This window comes from Eschrichtius robustus, chromosome 2 (genome assembly GCF_028021215.1).
Source record: "Eschrichtius robustus isolate mEscRob2 chromosome 2, mEscRob2.pri, whole genome shotgun sequence".
In the NCBI taxonomy this organism is placed as follows: Eukaryota; Metazoa; Chordata; class Mammalia; order Artiodactyla; family Eschrichtiidae; genus Eschrichtius; species Eschrichtius robustus.
Window position 1 is genome coordinate 64,104,586 of NC_090825.1, and position 21,857 is coordinate 64,126,442.

The 21,857-nt window shown below is 40.6% G+C and overlaps 1 protein-coding gene across 5 annotated transcripts in view; it reads left to right on the forward strand.

The window, feature by feature from the left end:
* Positions 1-21,857, forward strand: part of RASGRF2 (Ras protein specific guanine nucleotide releasing factor 2) — a 229,668-nt gene that overhangs the window by 196,055 nt on the left and 11,756 nt on the right. For all 5 annotated transcript variants that reach the window (XM_068535591.1, XM_068535592.1, XM_068535593.1 and 2 more), the window contains 4 exons: positions 12,922-12,982; positions 13,282-13,385; positions 15,529-15,613; positions 18,367-18,564. In XM_068535591.1, coding sequence (XP_068391692.1) covers positions 12,922-12,982; positions 13,282-13,385; positions 15,529-15,613; positions 18,367-18,564 — 448 coding nt within the window. The remainder of the gene's footprint in view (positions 1-12,921; positions 12,983-13,281; positions 13,386-15,528; positions 15,614-18,366; positions 18,565-21,857) is intronic.

Genomic DNA, 21,857 nt, shown 5'->3' on the forward strand with positions numbered 1-21,857 from the left:
GCAGTACAATCGCTCCTGTTTGTGTGGGCAGATGGTGGTTTACTGTAGAACCAAAAGCCTGAAGATCCTCTCCTGCAGGTCCAGCAGGCATTGCAGAGGTGTTTTTTCCTCATGTGGGTTCTAAGTGTCTGTTACAAGCTCATGTTTATGAGCGGGGTTGTAGTGTTTCTGTGGGAGTCTTGTGCACCTGGCTTGTGGATATGCCGCCATAGAGCAGCTATACGTTTCCTTCAGCTTGTTTCACTGGTCCTGGACTAACTTTACCATCAGCTTCTTAGGTGGAGATTTCCACATCAGGTAGGTTGTATAAATTTGGACCCCACACTTCAGTGTGACAAAGTCTTGTACTTCAGTTTTCCCACTAGAGGCTGCTTGTGTCTGTCATTACACCAAGCATCCAAGCAGGTAACAAACTTTCTTATAGCTTCTCGAACAGATGGGTGGATTTTTTCCAGTCCACTCTACATGAAGAGGGCAGCCATCCATGTCTCTGTGTGGACGTTTCAGTTACAGCTTTCCACCTCACTATATGTCTGTCCCTACTCGGGGTGGAAAGCCCAGCCCCTATCTGCCAGGGCCTGGTACTCCTTCACCGTTCTGATTTCTACTTCCCTCTTCATTCGCAACCTCTGGAAAGACCCCTTCCTTTCTTCTATGCTCAACTCTATTGTTGTTTCTTCGCTATCCAGAATGATTGTGTGTAGAGGGGAGTCCAATTTAGCTCAATCCACCATGCCTTTGGAGGCCCCTCCCTGATGCAGCAATGCCAGATTCTGGTCTGTACCATTTTAGCAATTGGCCTGCAAGTCATTCTTAGTCCCATTAGCTCAAGATCCCATAGCCAGACCCTTCTTTGGTCTGTGGGCTATTATGGGTTGAATTGTGTCCCCCTCAAACGTATGTTGATGTCCTAACCCTCAGTACCTGAGAATATGACCTTATGTGGAAACAGGGCTATTGCAGATGTACTTAGTTAAGGTGAGGTCATACTGGAGGCAGGCAGGCACCTAATCCAATATGAGTGGTGTCCTTATAAGAAGACGCCCGTGGGAAGACAGAGGGAGACACAGAGAGAAGGCCATGTGAAGATGGAGCAGAGATTGGAGTGATGCAGCTGCAAGCCAAGTAATGCCAATAATTGGCTGGCAAACCACCAAAAGCTGGGAAAAGGCAAGGAAGGATTCCTCTACAGGTTTCAGAGAGAGCAGGGCCCTGCGGACACCTTGACTTTGGACTTCAAGCCTCTAGAACTCTAAGACAATGAATTTCTGTTGTTTCAAGCCACCTAGTTTGTTGTACTTGTTTAGGACAACCCTAGGAAACTATTAAGAGCCTTTGTCACTTTTTCCATCCTATGAAACATCTAAGTGAGCTTAGGGACTCAGTTACTATGTTTATTTTCAGATTTTAAAATTCTAAATACATCTTCAGATAAAGCCTGATATCGGTGGATGAGTGGTCATATCTGTGAGTGATTGCTGTTCCTCTTTTCTCCACGTGAACAGTTGATTATCCTCCTTGTATTTAAAACATTGATAATTAAAAGCTAGGTTCTGGAAGTGTGTGCCCCTAGGAACGTCTGACTAAATAGCTGGCAGGGAAATGGGGGTGGGGTGGGGCTCAGACTGGGAAAGGCTGTCAGGATTGGCCAGTTTGAGGCCCTCATGTTGCCTGTCCCATCACAGCACCCATGCCAGATATCACCAATCAATCCTGAGTGCTTTCTTCCTGCACCCGCAGGTGAGCTCAGAACTCAGCCGATTGGCACTACTACTTCAGATGAAACTTACTTACCATCTCAGGTCTTTATTATTCATCAGGCTTAAGATGTACAAATTCTTTTTGCTGAGTAAGTGACCTGAGAATTAGAAGTGTAAGACTGATAAGGAATGGAAATTTTAGTAGATGGTACAGCCTGGGAGTGTAACACCTAGCAGAGTCTGATTCTAACTTTTGCAGGATGTCACAGGTTTAAATCTTTGCTCAGCCACTAATAGCTGTCAAGTTTCTTAATCAATCTCAGCCTCATTTTCCTCGTTTATAAAGTGGAGCTATCAATACCTTCCTCATTGGGTTGTTGTGAAAATCACATGATGTAATATGTGTAAAGAGGTTAACACAATGCCTGAAACATAATTAGTACTCATATTACTGCTACAGGTGTTGTTATTATTATTATTAGAAAGCACTGACAGTAGCTCTTGGGAAAAGTAGTTTCTGCCATCAAGCCAATACAGCCCCAGTAAAACCAGGCTACATCTTTGTCAAACTCAACTTTCCTTAGGCTTCATTACCTTGTCTATAGAAAAGACACGATAATAACTTTAAAAACCTATAATGGATTATAATCTGGAAAAATATTGAATCATTATGCTGTACACCTGAAACTAACACAATATTGTAAATCAACTACACTTCAATTAAAAAAAACTAATTTAGTATTGCACAACAATATTAAATAAATAAATAAACAAGTGAATGCAATTAAAAAAATCATTCAAATATACACTTTAATCTGAGTCCAAACCACTGGACTAACAGAGAACCTCAGACCCCAGGGACTATTCATCGGAGTGAGGTCTCACAGAGGTCCTCATCTCAACACCAAGACCCAGCTCTACCCAATAGCCTATAAACTCCAGTCTTGGAAGCCTCAGGCCAAACAACCAGTAAGACAGGAACACAATCCAACTCATAAAAAAAAGAAAAAAGACAGCAAAAAAATATGTCACAGATGAAGGAACAAGATAAAAACCTACAAGACCAAATAAATGAAGAGGAAATAGGCAATCTACCTGAAAAAGAATTCAGAGTAATGATCGTAAAGATGATCCAGAATTTTGGAAATAGAATGGAAGCACGGATTGAGAAAATGCAAGAAATGTTTAACAAAGATCTAGAAGAACTAAAGAACAAACAAACAGAGATGAACAACACAATAACTGAAATGAAAAATAGACTAGAAGGAATCAATAACAGCATAACTGAGGCAGAAGAATGAATGAGTGAGCTGGAAGACAAAATGGTGGAAATAACTGCCAAGGAGCAGGATAAAGAAAAAAGAATGAAAAGAATTGAAGACAATCTCAGAGACCTCTGGGACAACACTAAATGCACCAACATTCAAATTATAGGGGTCCCAGAAGAAGAAGAGAAAAAAAAGGGGGCTGAGAAAATATTTGAAGAGATTATAGTTGAAAACTTCCCTAACATGGGAAGGGAAATAGTCACCCAAGTCCAGGAAGCACAGAGAGTCCCATACAGGATAAACCCTAGGAATAACACACCAAGACACATATTAATCAAACTAACAAAAATTAAACTCAAAGGAAAAATATTAAAAGCAGCAAGGGAAAAACAAAAAATAACATACAAAGGAATCCCCATAAGGTTATCAGCTGATTTTTCAGTGGAAACTCTGCAGGCCAGAAGGGAGTGGCAGGATATACTTAAAGTGATGAAACAGAAAAACCTACAACCAAGATTACTCTACCCAGCAAAGATCTCATTCAGATTTGATGGAGAAGTCAAAAGCTTTTCAGACAAGCAAAAACTAAGAGAATTCAGCACCACCAAACCAGCTTTACAACAAATGCTAAAGAAACTTCTGTAAGCGGGAAACACAAGAGAAGAAAAAGACTCACAAAAACAAATGCTAAACAATTAAGAAAATGGTAATAGGAACATACATATCGATAATAACCTTGCATGTGAATGGATTAAATGCCCCAACCAAAAGACACAGACTGGCTGAATGGATACAAAAACAAGACCCACATATATGCTGTCTACAAGAGACCCACTTCAGACCTAGGGACACATACAGACTGAAAGTGAAGGGATGGAAAAAGAAATTCCATGCAAATGGAAATCAAAAGAAAGCTGGAGTAGCAATACTTGTATCAGATAAAATAGACTTTAAAATAAAGACTGCTACAAGAGATAAGGAGGGACACTACATAATGATCAAAGGATCAATCCAAAAGAACATATAACAATTATAAATGTTTATGCACCCAGCATAGGAGCACCTAAATACCTAAGGCAAATGCTAACAACCATGAAAGGAGAAACTGACAGTAACACAATAATAGTAGGAGACTTTAACACCCCACTTAAACCAATGGACAGATCATCCAAACAGAAAATAGAAAAGGAAACACAAGCTTTAAATGACACAATAAAACAGATAGATCTAATTGATATTTATAGAACATTCCACCCAAAAGTGGCAGAATACACTTTCTTCTCAAGTGCCACGGAACATTCTCCAGGATAGATCACATCTTGGGACAAATCAACCTCAGTAAATTTAAGAAAATTGAAATCCTATCAAGCATCTTTTCTGACAACAATGCTGTGGGATTGGAAATCAATTACAGGAAAAAAAACTGTAAAAAACACAAATACATGGAGGCTAAACAGTGTGCTACTAAATAACCAAGAGATCACTGAAGAAATCAAAGAAGAAATAAAAAAATACATAGAAACAAATGACAACAAAAACACAACGACCCAAAACCTATGAGATGCAGCAAAAGCAGTTCTAAGGGGGAAATTTATAGCAATTCAATCTCACCTCAAGAAAAAAGAAAAATCTCAAATAAACAATCTAACCCTACACTTAAAACAACTAGAGAAAGAAGAACAAAGAAAACCCAAAGTCAGTAGAAAGAAAGAAATCATAAAGATCAGAGCAGAAATAAATGAAATAGAAACAAAGAAAACAATACCAAAGATCAATAGAACTAAAAGCTGGTTCTTTGAGAAGATAAACAAAATTGATAAACCCTTAGCCAGACTCATCAAGAAAAAAAGGGAGAGGACGCAAATCAATAAAATTAGAAATGAAAAAGGAGAAATCACAACTGACACTGCAGAAATACAAAGGGTTATAAGAGACTACTACAAACAACTATGTGCCAATAAAATGGACAATCATGAAGAAATGGACAAATTCTTGGAAAGGTACAATTTTCCAAGACTGAACCAGAAAGAATTAGAAAATATAAACAGAGCCTATCTCAAGTAATAAAATTGAAACCGTAATTAAAAATCTTCCAACAAACAAAAGTCCAGGACCAGATGGCTTCACAGGCGAATTCTATCAAACATTTAGAGAAGAGCTAACACCCATCCTTCTCAAACTCTTCCAAAAAATTGCAGAGGGAGAAACACTCCCAAATTCATTCTACAAAGCCACCATCACCCTGATACCAAAACCAGAAAAGATATCACAAAAAAAGAAAATTATAGACCAATATCACTGATGAACATAGATGCAAAAATCCTGAACAAAATACTAGCAAACAGAATCCAACAACACATTAAAAGGATCATACACCATGATCAAGTGGGATTTATCCCAGGGATGCAAGGATTCTTCAATATACGCAAATCAACCAATGTGATACACCACATTAACACAGTAAGGAATAAAAACCATATGATCATCTCAGTAGATGCCGAAAAAGCTTCTGACAAAATTCAACACCAATTTAGGATAAAAACTCTGCAGAAAATGGGCATAGAGGGAACCTACCTCAACATAATAAAGGCCATATATGACAGACCCACAGCAAGCATCATACTCAATAGTGAAAAACTGAAAGCATTTCCTCTAAGATCAGGAACAAGACAAGGATGTCCACTCTCGCCAGTCTTATTCAACATAGTTTTGGAAGTCCTAGGCACAGCAATCAGAGAAGAAAAAGAAATACAAATCGGAAAAGAAGTAAAACTGTCACTGTTTGCCAATGACATGATACTATACATAGAAAATCCTAAAGATGCCACTGGAAAACTACTAGAACTAATCAATGAATTTGGTAAGGTTGCAGGATACAAAATTAATGCATTCCTGGCATTCCTATACACCAACAATGAAAAATCAGAAAGAGAAATTAAGGAAACACTCCCATTTACCATTGCAACAAAAAGAATAAGATACCTAGGAATAAACCAGCCTAAGGAGGTGAAATACTTGTACTCAGAAAACTATAAAACACTGATGAAAGAAATCAAAGGTGACATTAAACAGATGGAGAAATATACCATGTTCTTGGATTGGAAGAATCAATATTGTGAAAATGACTATTCTACCCAAAGCAATCTACAGATTCAATGCAATCCCTATCAAACTATCAATGGCATTCTTCACAGAATTAGAACAAAAAATCTTACAGTTTGTATGGAAATACAAAAGACCCCGAACAGCCAAAGCAATCTTGAGAAAGAAAAACAGAGTTGGAGGAATCAGGCTCCCTGACTTCAAACTATACCACAAAGCTACAGTAATCAAGACAGTATGGTACTGGCACAAAAACAGAAATAGAGATCAGTGGTTCAGGATAGAATGCCCAGAGATAAACCCACGCACATGTGGGCACCTAATTTACAACAAAGGAGGCAGGAACATACAATGGAGAAAAGGCAGCCTCTTCAATAAGTAGTGCTAGGAAAACTGGACAGCTACATGTAAAAGAATGAAATTAGAACACTACCTAACACCATACACAAAACTAAACTCCAAATGGATTAAAGACTTAAATGTAAGACCAGACACTATAAAACTTTTAGAGGAAAACAGGAAGAACACTCTTTGACATAAACCACAGCAAGATCTTTTTTGACCCACCTCCTAGAGTAACAGAAATAAAAACAAAAATAAACGAATGGGACTTAAACTTAAAAGCTTTTGCACGGCAAAGGAAACCATAAACAAGACAAAAAGACAACCCTCAGAATGGGAGAAAATATTTGCAAATGAAACAACAGACAAAGGATTAATCTCCAAAATAGACAAACAGCTCATGGAGCTCAATATCAAAAAAGCAAACAATCCAGTTAAAAAATGGGCAGAACACCTAAATAGACATTTCACCAAGGAAGACATACAGATGGCCAAGAGGCACATGAAAAGATGCTCAGCATCACTAATCATTAGAGAAATGTAAATCAGAACTACAATGAGGTATCACCTCACGCCAGTCAGCATGGCCATTATCAAAAAAGCTAGAAACAATAAATGCTGGAAAGGGAGTGGTGAAAAGGGAACCCTCCTGCACTGTTGGTGGGAATGTAAATTGATACAACCACTATGGAAAACAGTATGGAGGTTCCTTTAAAAACTAAAAATAGAACTACCATATGACCCAGCAATCCCACTACTGGGCATATACCCTGAGAAAACCATAATTCAAAAAGAGACATGTACCACAATGTTCATTGCAGCTCTATTTACAATAGCCAGGACATGGAAGCAACCTAAATGTCCATCAACAGATGAATGGATAAAGATGATGTGATGCATATATACAATGGAATATTACTCAGCCATAAAAAGAAACGAAATTGAGTTATTTGTAGTGAGGTGGATGGACCTAGAGTCTGTCATACTGAGTGAAGTAAGTCAGAAAGAGAAAAACAAATACCGTATGCTAACGCATATATATGGAATCTAAAAAAAAAAAAAGATGGTACTGATAAACCTAGTTGCAGGGCAGGAATATAGAGGTAGACACAGAGAATGGACTTGAGGACATGGAGTGGGAGGGTGAAGCTGGGGCAAAGTGAGAGTAGCATCTACATATATACACTACCAAATGTAAAATAGTTGGCTGGTGGGAAGCAGCAGCATAGCAGAGGGACATTGGCTCCGTGCTTTGCGATGACCTAGAGAGGTAGGATAGGGAGTGTGGGAGGGAGGCTTAAGAGGGAGGGGATATGGGGACATGTGTATGCATATGGCTGATTCAATTTGTTGTGCAACAGAAACTAACACGGTATTGTGAAGCAATTATACTCCAGTAAAGATCTATTTAAAAAATAGTAAAAAAAAAAAAAAAATATATATATATATATATATATATACATACACATACATACACTTTAAATGGATGGATTGTTTGGTATGTGAATTATATCTCAATAAAATTCTCACCAAAGAAACCCCCATAGTCATAACCCACTTACTGCTGGTTTGTAAAAGAAAAAAAAGAAATAAAAAACAAAACAAAAAAGCAATTCCACTGGTGACGTGCCCCCTAGCTGCCCACCCAGAATTCTAGTCCCTTGCAGAGTCTTCCAAGTATTCTGAAAGTCTCCAGAAATATGTGCTCAGGAATGAACCCAGTCATTTCCCTGCCTCAGCGTCTTTATTCAAGCTCACCGCCCGGAGGCTACTTGAGGGAGAGACCTTTCAGTGCCAGCGCGGTTTCTGTGGAGAATGCTGCCTGGCAGTCTTGTGAAGCCACCATTTCCCTATCAAAAAGCTGAGAAAGATGCCACCTGCCCTGTCCCTGTGCCACCTGGGTCCCAGAGCAGCCTCACTCAACCCAGAGTCTCTGTCTCTCGTGAAAACAGCTCTTTCCACATCTTACCTGGTTCCACCGTCTTTCACCGTAAGAATTCAAAAGCCACCTGCAGAGCCAAGCAGGGAATAGATGTTACACTACCCCACCTATTCTCCCATCTCTCACCATCTTTCTTCCCATGAAGCCAAAACAAAACCAAAGCCTTTGTTTAGCCCTGAACATGTCAGCTAAAGCTGACAGATACTGGTGGGGTCACCAGCCTATCAGCTGAGCAGACAGCCAGACCCTGAGTCACAGTTTGAATCAGCTGAGTCCCTGGGGCACTAACTTATCTTCCCAACAAGCCAGTGAACAGATTTGTGGAAATCAAAACAAAAAAAAACCTTGGTACAAGAAAACAACTGATATTTGATTGAATTTCTCCTACCAAGTAATTCATTCCACTTGCACTGTGTTTCAGGGTCCCTATCCCAGCACATGAGATTGTGATTATAGGAGGAATAAATCATGTATTAGTTTTTAGGGGTTTTGATAGTTTTTCATATCCGATACTTATGTTTATATGTATGTTTAACATATGTATGTTTATATGTATGTATATGTGTGTTTTTAAAAATCATGTCAGAATGATTAGGAAGTAGAGTAGGAAGTAAGACCTAGACAGAACCATCAACTGAAGGAATGTTATCATTCATGAAATCTCTTTGTGAAAAAAAGGAAATCATGGGGTATATGAGAAAGAAACTGAAATAAAAAGGATTATTTAACAACCCTGAAAATTATAAAGATTTTCCTGTTAGTTCATTTCTTAATTTGAAAACAAACAGGGAATTATTTTCAGCTGAAACCAAGAGAATTTAGTATTAAACATTTCCATGCATTTATGGACATCTGCCTTTAAAAAAAAAAAAAAGTGCCAGAGCATAGGTAGCAATGGGCCCCAGTAAGCCCAGCAGGAAGGAAAGTCATGCTTGAGAAAGCACAGGAAGGAAGAGGTGGTCTGGCAGGTCCCGGAAGCAACATGAGATTAAACCATTCACAAGGTGGGGAGGAGAAGAGTCTGAGGCAGGCCATGCCATGGGCCCAGGCCAGCCTGTCACAGTAGCAAGCAAGCAGCCCATTCGAGGACAGAGGCCATTTGCTCTTGGCTCTGTTTTTAAGACTACATGATTTCTACACTTGAAGGGGAAATTTCCTAGTTCTAGAATTTGCATAATCCCTTTTCCTTTTAAGTTTTTTATCTGGTATTGCATTATAAGTGCATAAATATTAAATTGATCATAATGAGTGATACATGTGGGGAAAACCCAGGATCCTGGAGTATTCATCAAACTCTAAGGTAGTCAGAAGACTAGAAGCAAATTCATCCTCTGCTGGAACTGGACCAGGGTTAGAGAGGCCTTCACATCTGAAGGGAACTTTTCTGAACATACCTCCCATGGAATACAAGTTAGGATTGTGAGAGGTAAAAAAAAAAAAAAAAAAAAAAAAAAAAAATAGTCCCAATGTTAAAGATTTAGATGCATTCAAGTCATATAACAGTGAGATATAAACATGACACGTGTGTTTAAACACATAATACGTTAACGCAGTAAAGTGAAAGCTTTCTATGATGAATCATCCCCTCCTTACACAGTGTCACAGGGGTTACTTTATGCTGAAGAAGTTTAATTAGCATAGGTATTTTGTGGCCCTGTTTGTGAATAAAAACCTCTGCTCAAGACTTTTGTATTCCTAAAATACCACGACCCTCCAACGTTGTCTGACCAGCTGGCTTTTGAATCTATGCAGTACAGTTTTTTTTGTAGACAACTAACATGCCATAGAATGAAAAGAAACAATGATTGACTTCTTGGATGGTCAACTGGAATGGGTTCAGTCATGAAAAGGGGACCCACAAACCTCACACAGCCCCAAGCAGCATTAGACTCCTTTTTTTTGTAGAAGAAAAACTACTTTCTTCACATTGCTTCATACAGTAAACCAGGTATTCAAATGAACAGGCCAGGATAAATGTTTTGTTTGGTTTAATTGAATCAGTTTACCAGAATCAAAGGAAATCCAGGCAATTGTGTTTCTGTGAAACTTTTGCATCAAACTAAGGTACTCACTGTGGATGTTTACATGTTACAGGTCAAGAAGATTTGACGTGTCGGTGTTTAGGCATAGCATTTATTTTGTTCAGACCCATTAGAACTTTTACACCAAAACGACCTCTTGCTCCTACTCTTATTTGGAGTCAGGGGCTACCTCTCTTACTAGGTGGATTTTGTTCACCTCCTGGCTTGAAAAATGTCTTCAAAGATAATTAGTCATAATTCAGTTTTTTACTTTCTAATCACTTTTAATTTTGGTGCAAAGTATTTTTTGACAGCTGGGTCATCCTCATTTATTAAACACATCTCTATATTTTTCTGAGCTATTTCCTCAAGTCACATCTACCTTAAGAATTCGACTTGCCCTATGCATCTCTTCCTTTTACTTGGCTGTTCCTGAGTTATATCCTTTATAATAAAACTGTAACTATAAGCATAAAAAAAAAAAGAAAAAAGAATTCGACTTGCCATCACTAATGAATTCATGGGCGGGCATCAAATTCTGGAGCTGGTTCCTTAATAATAATACTGAAAATCTTTTGTAAAATGGCAATGTCACATGCTGTTTTATGGCAGAGTATACATTTCTATAGTTATTTTTAACCTTGTTGGGGGTCATGGATTCCCCAAAAGAATATGATGGAAGCAGTCTCCTCTCAGAAAAATGAACATATGAATATATGCACACATTTGCATATCATTTTTAAAAGTTTGTGGACCTCTAGAGATTATTTAGTGATACTCTAGGGTTAAGAACTTTTGTTCTAAGGGGACACTTTCAAAAGAGATAGCATTTATTTTGATTTATAGGGCAGACTCTTTTGAAGAGAGAAATGTTAGGTAACTGAATGGGGCCAGATGTATCCTGGAACATTAGGGTAAGATCGTTGAGGAGAGGAACATTTGATAGAAGCGAAATAACTTCTGGACCATTTCTTTCCAAGCTAAGAATATTGCCCAGCCTCATAAAAAGGATCTTTTCCACGGGTACACATAGTTATAAGGCCACTGATCTCTCTCCAAGAACACAGGCTACCGTAGAAAGGATGACATGCGCTTTGGGAAAGAGTCACTTTTCCCCTGTGTCTAACCCTTAGGTGTGATGTAACAGTCTTTGGAGAAGGAGTTATGTTTACTCATTTTTTCCTCACCTTAATCTGCCCTTTAGCATATGGTGACTTTTTCTTCTCACAAATGCTACGGCTAATTGCAGACAGGAACATTGCCATTCCTGTGATCTAGAAGGATTCTGCTCCCGGGTAAACAGCCAAGAACTTTTGTTAGAGAGAAGGAAGATACAGGAAAGGGAATTGACCTTTTCTGGTGTGTGTTCTGTGCTGGACCTTTGAAGTGGTGCCTTTCATAAGCCTGCTCATGACAAGCAAGAGCAACAGGAAAGCAAACTGGACCGAACCCTGGGCCAGTTAGTCCCATTACTTTGAGCTTTTGTTTCCTCATCTATAAAATGGAGATAATAATGCTTACTTTAAAGGGATTTTTTATGATATAGGAGAGAGTGTGTGTCAGATGGTTAGCACATGCCTGGCATGTAATGAGCATACAAGTACCCACCTCAGTTGATTTTGTATTTTCGAGGGTGATAGTTTTGTTTTTATCAACTCAGAACACAATAGAACATCACATCATTGTTGCTTTTTAAAACTAGCATCCTCCAGCAGACAGGCTACATGGTTGGGCACTGTTTAAATATTTTAATACTTTTAATATGTGATTGTGCCTTCCTTTTAGGACACTTAAAGTGTTTGGTCCAGGTGGCAAGCTATATAATCAGGTTAATTTTCCTGGACCCTGAACTTCTCTTGGACGTGAAAGTATCACTGTCACTCTGAAACCAGCACCCACCTTAACTTATGTATTCATTTATTCATTTGTCACTGATCAAAAAAAATATTTATTGAGAGCTGAATAACACCAAGTGTGGGGATACAGTACCAAATGTGTCTCAGGAAAGCCCATCTGGGAAGCAAAGGGGAAGAGTTCACCTGCTGGCTTTCTACCTGGTATTGTTTGAACTCTTGCTACCCAGGAACTCCCCTGAGCTTCTGGTCTACCTATGCCCGCATCTTCTGCCTCAGCATCAGCAGGGAGGGGCCAGGGTAGGGGCTGGAGGATTGTGGATGGGACACCTGGGCCTGTTAGAAACCCTGACTGATAGCAACGCAAGGCACCCAGATTCGTGGCATAGATCTGCTCAGTAATGCAAAGCGTCAGCTTACCCTCTGCTTCACTTTCACAGTGGGTGTTTTATTTACAACTTGTATGTAACAGGTTGGCTCCTTGTTGTAAGTCAGCTCTCTTGATGATCCTCCTCTGCCTTTAACATGTGCGTTTTCCTGTTTCCTTGACCCTCTGTCTTCAACTCACATCTCCACAGCCTCACAGACCAGAACCCTCCGACTTCCCCCCAGGGAAAACTGAACTGCATTTTGTCATTTCATTTCTGGTATGTCTATTTTCTTTTCATGGAGGATATTTTGACTTTTTTTTAGGGCCCTTTCACAAGATGATCAAGATGACATCCACCTAAAACTGGAGGATATAATTCAACTGGTAAGTTCAGCCGTGGTCTTATCCTGCACAATTATATGTAAGACTTACCTCTCAAAGGCAAGCACTGTGCCCATAACTGGACTGTATATTCTGTCGCTGCAACTGTGTGAGAAGAACCAGATTTGGCTTGGGGTTAAGCAGTTGGTCCATGATGTTAACGCTGGCTGATATTTCTGAGCTTTCTGCCCTTTTCTTCATAGCTGGAATCTAGGGTGGACTTCGTACTCCAAGCAGCTGCAGTGAGCTGGCCGGCACCTTGCTTCCAGGTGTGTTTCATTCCCTGCCCTCATCTCTTGCAGACGGACTGTCCAAAGGCTGAGTGCTTTGAGACCTTGTCGGCCATGGAGCTGGCTGAGCAGATCACCCTCCTGGACCACATCGTTTTCAGAAGCATTCCCTACGAGTGAGTGTGCCCTCACAGCAGCAGGTCCCTGCAGGCAGGGCCGGCTGCCTCACAGCTGACATTGCTCCTCAGCAGATGTGTGTGCGCAGAGCTGTGGCTCTTAATCTTATGTTGGTTTGGTCCCACTTGAATGTCTTTTGGTTCCACTTTATATTGGAAATATTTATATGGAAATATTGGGAACTCTCAGGATGGTCACTCTTGTGTTTCTGTATGTACTACAGTTACCATAGAATGCGAAGTTCTCTGTCCTCTCACATCTTTGTGTTATAGAAACCTCAATACAGTATAACAGTGGTTTTCAAACTTCATGGTGCCTAAAATCATTTGGGAAACCTGTTAAAAATGTATATCCCTAGGTACCGCCCCCTGCCCACCCCCCCGCCAGAGATCCTGATTCCAGTAGGTTTGAGGCCCAGGAAACTTCATTTTCAATAAGAATCCCAGATAATTCTGCATGGTCTAAGACTATACTTTGAGAAACACTGATGTTGGGAAATTCTGTAAATTCTGCTGCAATATTCCCCCCACGTCCATAAATCAGCAGGTATTGCTGAGCATCGAGACTCCAGAACAGCATAGACTCCCAAGACAGTGCTTTGCACAGAGCACACTTGGAGTGGGTATCTGCCGAGTGAACACTGTCACGTAATGAGCATCTGTGTCACTACTGCCTTTTAACTGCCTCGTGTGCAGAGTAAGGGAGGCTCTTTAAGCCCCCTCCTGCTGTCCTAATCAGCAGCTCCACAAACAAGGCCTTTGTTTGGACAAGTAACAACCGTTGGCATAAGTCCCCTGTGAAATTATAACTAAATGAAAGGTAAGGGAGGGGCTGGCTAAGAGGTATGAGTGTGGTCCATGTCGTATGCAGAGAAGAGGACATCCAGGATGATGGAGGCTCAGGCGTAGCCGTGTTGCTGGTCGGAGCTACAGTATAAGGAGCAGGGCCGGAAGATGCTCCTGCAGACTTTTCTTTTATGCATTTTATCTTATTTCCCTCTTTCAGCAATTGTAGGCCCATCCATGAACATGGGGAAAAAAGGAACGTGGCCCCTTGGCCGTACAAATGAACCCACTGACTATTTGATGACTTGAGTTAGGAGTGCAGTGCCTCTTCCCCCCACCTCCTGACTATCCTCCAGTGCAGTGAGGATTCAGGAGGGAGGGGAGCATGACCACTATGGAAGAGGAGAAACGGCAAAGCCTGAATCTTTGTGGTTACCCTTGGTGTGGTCTCTTCCCGGGACCCTTCTCACCTCTCCTCCTCTGTGCCGCTGTGAACATGTACCAATCTTCATCCGTGGAAAAAGCACATCTTTATGTCCAACAGCCTTGCAGGATGGGAACAGTATCACCCACGTCAAGGGACTCAGTCAACATTGCTGGATTAAGAATGTGTCAGAGTAATTTCATTTTATTTTTGGTAATGCCTTGACAAAATAATTCCTGTATGCTCCAGCTTGATTGTCCCTTGCTTGCTGTGATCCGGTGACCCACTCACGAGTGAAATGTAGGAGCAGGGATGTTATTCGGAAGACAGACCTTCCTCCAGGCTGAGCTCCCACCACCGTAACTGCCTTCATCACATGAACGGGCTGCAAAGTGCTAACACCAGCATTTGTTCATTCGGCCCTTACCACGTGTACTGTTCCGGGCTCTGGGGAGAACAAAGGAAAGTCCCTGCCCATGGAATTGACATTCTCCTGGAGACTGTCAGAGCAAAGTGGAGGAAAACATGCTGTTCTTGATTAACATTTTTGGTAGTGATGGATTTTTCAAGCCTTCTGCTAAGGCTTAAGATTTTTTTTAAAGCTGATCCAGGGAAAATGATCTTGGTTTCTGAGTTAGCACTTAAGCTCTTTATTCCTCCTGTCATTGTTTTCCAATTTCAGAGAAGCCTTTATAATGATCCTAATAGGGACCCGGTTCCAAACATTTATAAGAGAAAGCTGAAACTGAAGAATCTTTTTCATTTTGGCATCAAGTGGTGAAATGGTAGAATTGAGCTAAAATTCATTTGAGATGGAACAGCAGGAGTTGGGCAATGTCAAGTTTAATGTACATAATATTCATAATAATTATTCAGGATCATAGGCACCCTTAAAAAACTTAATTGATTTTGTGTTTTGTTTTGAATTTTCAGAGAATTTCTTGGGCAGGGGTGGATGAAGCTGGATAAAAATGAAAGAACACCTTACATTATGAAAACCAGCCAACACTTCAATGATGTGAGTAACCATAAAAATAAAACCTTGGGTGGGAGTGTTATAGGAAGATGAGTATCAGGGTCTTTAGATGCCTTCTCTAAATGAAAGGAAGTCTGCCACCCACTTTTTAAACAAAACTGATGGAATGTTAAAAAAAAAAAAATAAGCTTAAATCTCCTCTAAGAGTTCACAGTGATGTGATAACTTCCAGTTACCTTCCAGACGTAAGAGGTTCACATTTGATGGTACACAAGTCTGGTAACTGCTCAATGATGCATAGGTAGCTGCTGTTATTTTTATCATGATCATCATTACTTCATGGTCGTAGATTGACTAGTTCTAACAGCACTGTGTCACTGGCCCCTGGTGGCACTGGTGATGGTAAGACTGGGTTGGCACAGCTGCTCCTCATCATTACTGACATCATTCAGTCCCAATACATTCCAGGGTGGGAAGGAACCTCTTTGAGCATAATTACAGTGACGCTGAGACTGTGTGCAAAGGTAACCAGCTGTCGGTCCATCTCCCCCTCTGCTCTTCTGCAGTAGTAAGATGGAGTTGCTTTTATACCCTCCTACTCCCTATTGGTGCTGTTCTAATGGTCTTAGTCCTGTGGAAGAACCACAGATGTTGGAATGTCTTCAGGCCTATCCCGGCAAAGGGAAGGCTCCCTTCTCAATTCTACTAAAGTACGATAAAAGGAGTAATGATAATGTTTAAAAAAAAAAGACTACCAGGAAACCTGTAGGTAAATTAATGTCATCCAGAATCAAAACACAAAACAACAGTGCAAATTCCCAAGACAGTGCTTTGCTGAGGGTACATGTGGAATAGATGTTATTACATAATAAGCATCAAATGCCACTGCTTCCTAAAGGACAGGACACATGACCTGTCTGGGCCACTCTTTGAGAAGCAGAGCCCCTTCTGTGCACAATAAACCTTTTTTTTTTTCTTTTTTGCCTGTGCTGTACATACACTTGGGATGAAATGGACACTCAAATCAGAGGTTCAGTCCCAGGCTCCATACCCACATGTCTCTACTTGGGTGGCCACTTGCACTGTGTCCAGATTGCAAATGGAACTCATCATCATCACCTCCCAGACCCACCAAGCCTGCTTCTTCATCTTATTCTCTGTTCTTGGTCTTGGGTAATGGCCCCACTAGCCACTCACTCAACCAAGCACGGAATCTGGAGGTCATCTTCAACTCTTTCTTCTCCTTTCCCTACCTCGCTCACCCCTCAACATGTTAGTGAACCCTAAATCTACATGTCTCAGACTCTTCTTTTCCCCTCCCTTCCCACTGCCATAATCTTGATTTGGCCTTTCATTCTTTTCTCCAAGAGCTCCTAACTCACTATCTCCCCACCCCCATCTCACTGCCACCCAACCCTTTATTCACACAGTATCACGGAAATAACTTCTCTAAGAGGCCCATCGAATTACATCTCTTTGATGAAATTTTGTCAGTGGCTTCCTCTCACCTTCACAATACGACCCCAGCTGCTCAACCCGGCCTACAGGAGCCCCGCCTCCTGTCATCCTTGTCTCTCACCAACCGCCGTTCTCCTCAGACAGCTGCCAGATCCTCCATGCCACCACGCCTTCCCCCTCTGTCCCTTTGCAGACACTCCTCTACTTTGATGGGAAGCAGTAGCTAGCTCTTCCTCACCCTTCAGGGTTCAGTGCAGGCACGATCTCTTTCCTCTGTACTAGGCCACCTGCCCCATGCTGCCTCTGCTTCTCAAGCTCCCCCTCCACACAGCCCTAGCTTTGCGTTTCGCTTTGTGGTATTGACTTGTTCCTGTCTGCCTCTCCTCACCTTCCCACCTAACCAGGCTCAGCGCCTTAAGGTCAGGGAGACTGATTTATTTATTTTTCTTGTTCCCACAACCTAAAAGAATGGTCCTTACTAGGTGCTCAGTACAAAATAATTTCTTTAATAAATATGCACAATGATAGTTCTGAGGCCCTGTGAGATTTAAAATACCTATGGAATTATCAAAGAATTGGTGTACTCATCAGATTTAGTGTTTGGATATAAGATTATGGACCCTAGATTCCCTTTATTAGTAATCAATCCTGTTCTAGCCTTTTCCTTTCCATATTCTAAGTGTTGAGCCTCTTAAGCTGCCTCTTTTTCTCTTGGCTTTAACTAATAGAATTACAGTGCTTAGCCTTGAAACTATAGGTCCCTTTAACTGCTGGTGGAAAAAAAATTCAGCAAGATGAGAAGATGAAAATGTTCTCTCTTCTGCACCTAAGGGTTTCTGGTTTGAGAGTTGGTAGGTTAGAGTTTGATTTGATTGGGGGGAAATGTGTTTTCTTTGTGATAACTGAGGCTTCCTAGAGTGAATATCCCCACACTGCTGGGACCCAAGGAACATTGGGAGAGGCCCCATGAAGTGAAACCCCTGATCTGCAAAGGTTGCCATTCCTCAGGGGTTAGCTCATTCTCTGCCATTCTCTCAATAATTACTGGAAATGACTCCTTCATCAAAATTACTGATTAGCAAAATCACCTCTTCCCCCAACAAGCTGATCCCGAGCAACCCGTCTCTTCACTCAGGATGAGCAGGTGTTCATTTGTGTGTTGTTATTGTTATCATTACAGACTTTAGTTTCTTCAGAAGGTTGATATCTAAATGGACCTTGATCTCGCATCCCTTGACACCTGCTTTGCTGACATTTCTGTAGGTAATTCAGGTATCGTGCCTGCATGAATTGCTTTGACTCTTAGCTGCCCTCTCTTGGCTTTTCCATTGTCTCAGATGAGTAACCTGGTGGCCTCCCAGATCATGAATTATGCGGATGTCGGCTCCCGAGCCAACGCAATTGAGAAGTGGGTGGCCGTGGCGGACATCTGCCGGTGCCTGCACAACTATAACGGCGTGCTGGAGATCACCTCAGCCTTAAACAGAAGTGCCATCTACCGGCTGAAGAAAACCTGGGCCAAGGTGTCCAAGCAGGTGAGCATCAGCGGGCGACACCTCCCGCTGCCGCGAGGAGGAGACGACACTGGGAGATCAGAGCCAAGATAAATATTACTGATTAGGAAATAATTAGCTGAAAGGAGCAGCTCCATTGCCAAAGAAAGGTGCCAACATGGGTAATTACTGTGCTCTTACCACTTAATTGATTCCGCTCATATACGTTTCTAAATGGTTAATTTAGAAAAGAAAATACAAACCAAAATATTCATTATAACATATCTGGGGACAACTTCAGACAATGTGGTTGACAGTCAGGAGCTGTTCCCTGAATTATTTAGGGAGGGCGCATTGATTCCAAGTGGGCACAGTGATGTCCGTGGATCCATTCTTTCTCCCTCAAAGTAAAGGTACAAATGCCTTAGGGCCAAAGACCAGGGACAGAGGGCCTCCATGTTCACCTCTTCTTTGTCATTCAGGTAGTCAAGTTTGGGCATAATGACTTGAATGTGAAGAAATATAACTTTCTTAATTTTCTTTTAATTGGACTTAGCTTGTTCACGCTTATTTTTTCCTTCAGATAATTTCAAGATTCAAGTGACATCACCATTTTCCCCCTGCTCTTCCTCCTATTCTTCCCCCTGAGTGTCAGTGGGTGTTAGGGAGGGCTTTTGCAGGCTTGTGGAAGGTTGTGTGCACCCACTGGCCTCCTGCTGTAGTCTTTGACAGTTTAGTCATTGGGTACAAGCCTCTGTGAGTTGACTGTGCCTTGTGTTCAAATGGTCATCCTACCCTGCCAGGAACATGGCATGGTTATTGCACGCAGGGAGCTTGGCTGACCTCACCTCCCCTTCATCTCTCACTGGCTCTGCTGATTCTCTGAGATGGGGTGCGTATTACCTCTACTACAGGCTGTGGTGCCCCTTGCTGATCCCTAGTGGGCAGGCTAATTCTTCATTACTAGATAACTCACTTGACCCTCTCAAAGGGTGTTGGGGGAATTTTCTAGGCTCCTCCATGTCCTATGGGCGCCAGAGGCTAGGAGTGTTTATGCCAGGCCATCTCTGCATATCCTTCTTTCACAGACCACTGTGCCTGCCTTGTTGTGACCACCCAAAGTTGGTGAAGGGTGTCTTCAGGGTGCCCACCTCCAGGGTTTCAGGCAGGAAGAATAGCATATATTCTGCTGACATTTCCTCAAAGCTGTCTGGTTTCTGTTGCCCCTTCTGAGGGTTTAAGCCCCTCTCAGAGACATTGCTTCTTACTCTATTCTATTTTCTTTGCTCTCTCCAAGCCTTTTAAATTCCTCCCTATGTAGCAAGAAACCAAGCCTAAGTCATATCTTTTATCCCCTCCCCCCATTTCCTTAGTAAAAATGGAATGCTGTAAGAATCCCAAGTTTGGCCCCTAGAACTGGCAAATTCTTCTATGAATAAAGCCTGGACCTTGCAAATAAAAACCACAGCTTTTATAAAAACTGTTTTTAAAAAACTTTTAATGTTGAGATCATTGTAGGTCCATATGCAATTATAAGAAATAATAGAAATCCCTTCCACCCTATACCCAGTGTCCCCCAGTGGTAACATCTCGCATAACTACAGACAATATCACAACCGCAAAATTAACCATTGGTACCATCCACCAATCTTATACAGACTTCATTACTTTTACATGTATTCATTTGTGTGTATGCATGTGTGTGTGTGTGTGTGTGTGTGTGTGTGTTTAGTGTGCTTTTATTACAGGGATAGATGCATGTAATCACCACCAGAGTGAAGATACAGAACAGTTCTATCACTAGGATCCCTCCTGCCACCCTTTTATAGCGCCAGCCACCTTCCCCCCTCTCCCTCCCTAACTCCTGGCAACCACAGATCTGTTTTCCATCTCTGTAATTTTGTCATTTCAAGAATGTTGTATAAATGGAATCATGCAGTATATGACATTTTGAGATTGCCTTTTTTTAAACTCAGAATAATTCCTTTGAAATCCATTCAAGTTGTTACATGTATCAATTCTTAGTTCCTTTTTATTGCTGAACAGTACCTCTTGGTGTAGATATATGACATTTCGTTTAACCATTCACCCTTTGAAGGACATCTGGGTTGTTTTCAGTTTCAGCTATTACAAATAAAGCTGCTATGAACATTCATGAATATGTTTTATGTGACTATAAGTTTTCATTTCTATGGGATAAATGCCTAAGAGTGCGATTGCTGGGTCATATGGTAATTGTGTATTTAGTTTTATAAGAAACTGCCACTCTTTTCTAGAGAGGCTGTACCATTTTACATTCCTATCAGGAGTGTATGAGTAAACCAGTTTCTACACATTCTTGTCAGCATTTGGTATTATCACTATTTTTAATTTTAGCCATTTTGAAATCTCACCATTGTTTGAATTTGCACTTGCTAATGGCTAATAATGTTAAACATCTTGTCATGTGCTTGTTTGCATCTGTATATCCTCTTCAGCAAAATGCCTACTCATGTCTTCAGCTCATTTTTAAATTAGATTGTTTGGTTTTTTTTACCTTTGAGATTTGAGAGTTCTTTCTATATTCCTCCACTTTATTCTTCTCTTTCAAAATTATTTTAGCTACCTTAGGTGCTGTGACTTCCATATAAATTTTCGGATAAAAACTATGTCTTAAAAGCTTTACTGAGATTTCCATTGGAATTCCATTAAACCAATCAATTTAGGGAGAATTGACATCTTTACTACACTGAGTCTTCCAGTCCATAAACACAGTATTTCTCACAATTTCTTTAGGTTTTCTTTGATTTCTTAAATCAGCATTTTGAAATCTTCAACATACAAGTCCTGTATATGTTTTGTTAGATTTATGCCTAAATATTTCGTTTTCTTTGGAGATATTTAAATGTTCCTGTGGTTTTAATTTTGGTTTCCACACATTCATTGTTAGTACATACAAATGTAATTGATTTTTTTGTGTTGGTCTTGTATCCATAACCTTGCTGAACTCACTTATTAGTCCTAGGAGCTTTTTTGTAGATTCCTTGGAATTTTCTACATAGACAATTATGTCACTTGTAAATAGGAACAATCTTATTTCTTTCTTTCCAATTTATATGCCTTTTATTTCCTTTTCTTGCCTTATTGCTCTGGCTAGACTTTCCAATGCTATGTTGAATAGGATAGTAAGAGAGGACATTCTTACCTTGTTCTTGATCTTGGGGGGAAAGCTTTCAGTTTTTCACCATTAAGGATGGTGTTAGCTGCAGGCTTTTTGTAAATGCTTTTCTTAAAATTGAGGAAGCTACTTTCTCTTCCCTAGTTTTTGAGAGTTTTTTTTTTTTAACATCCTTATT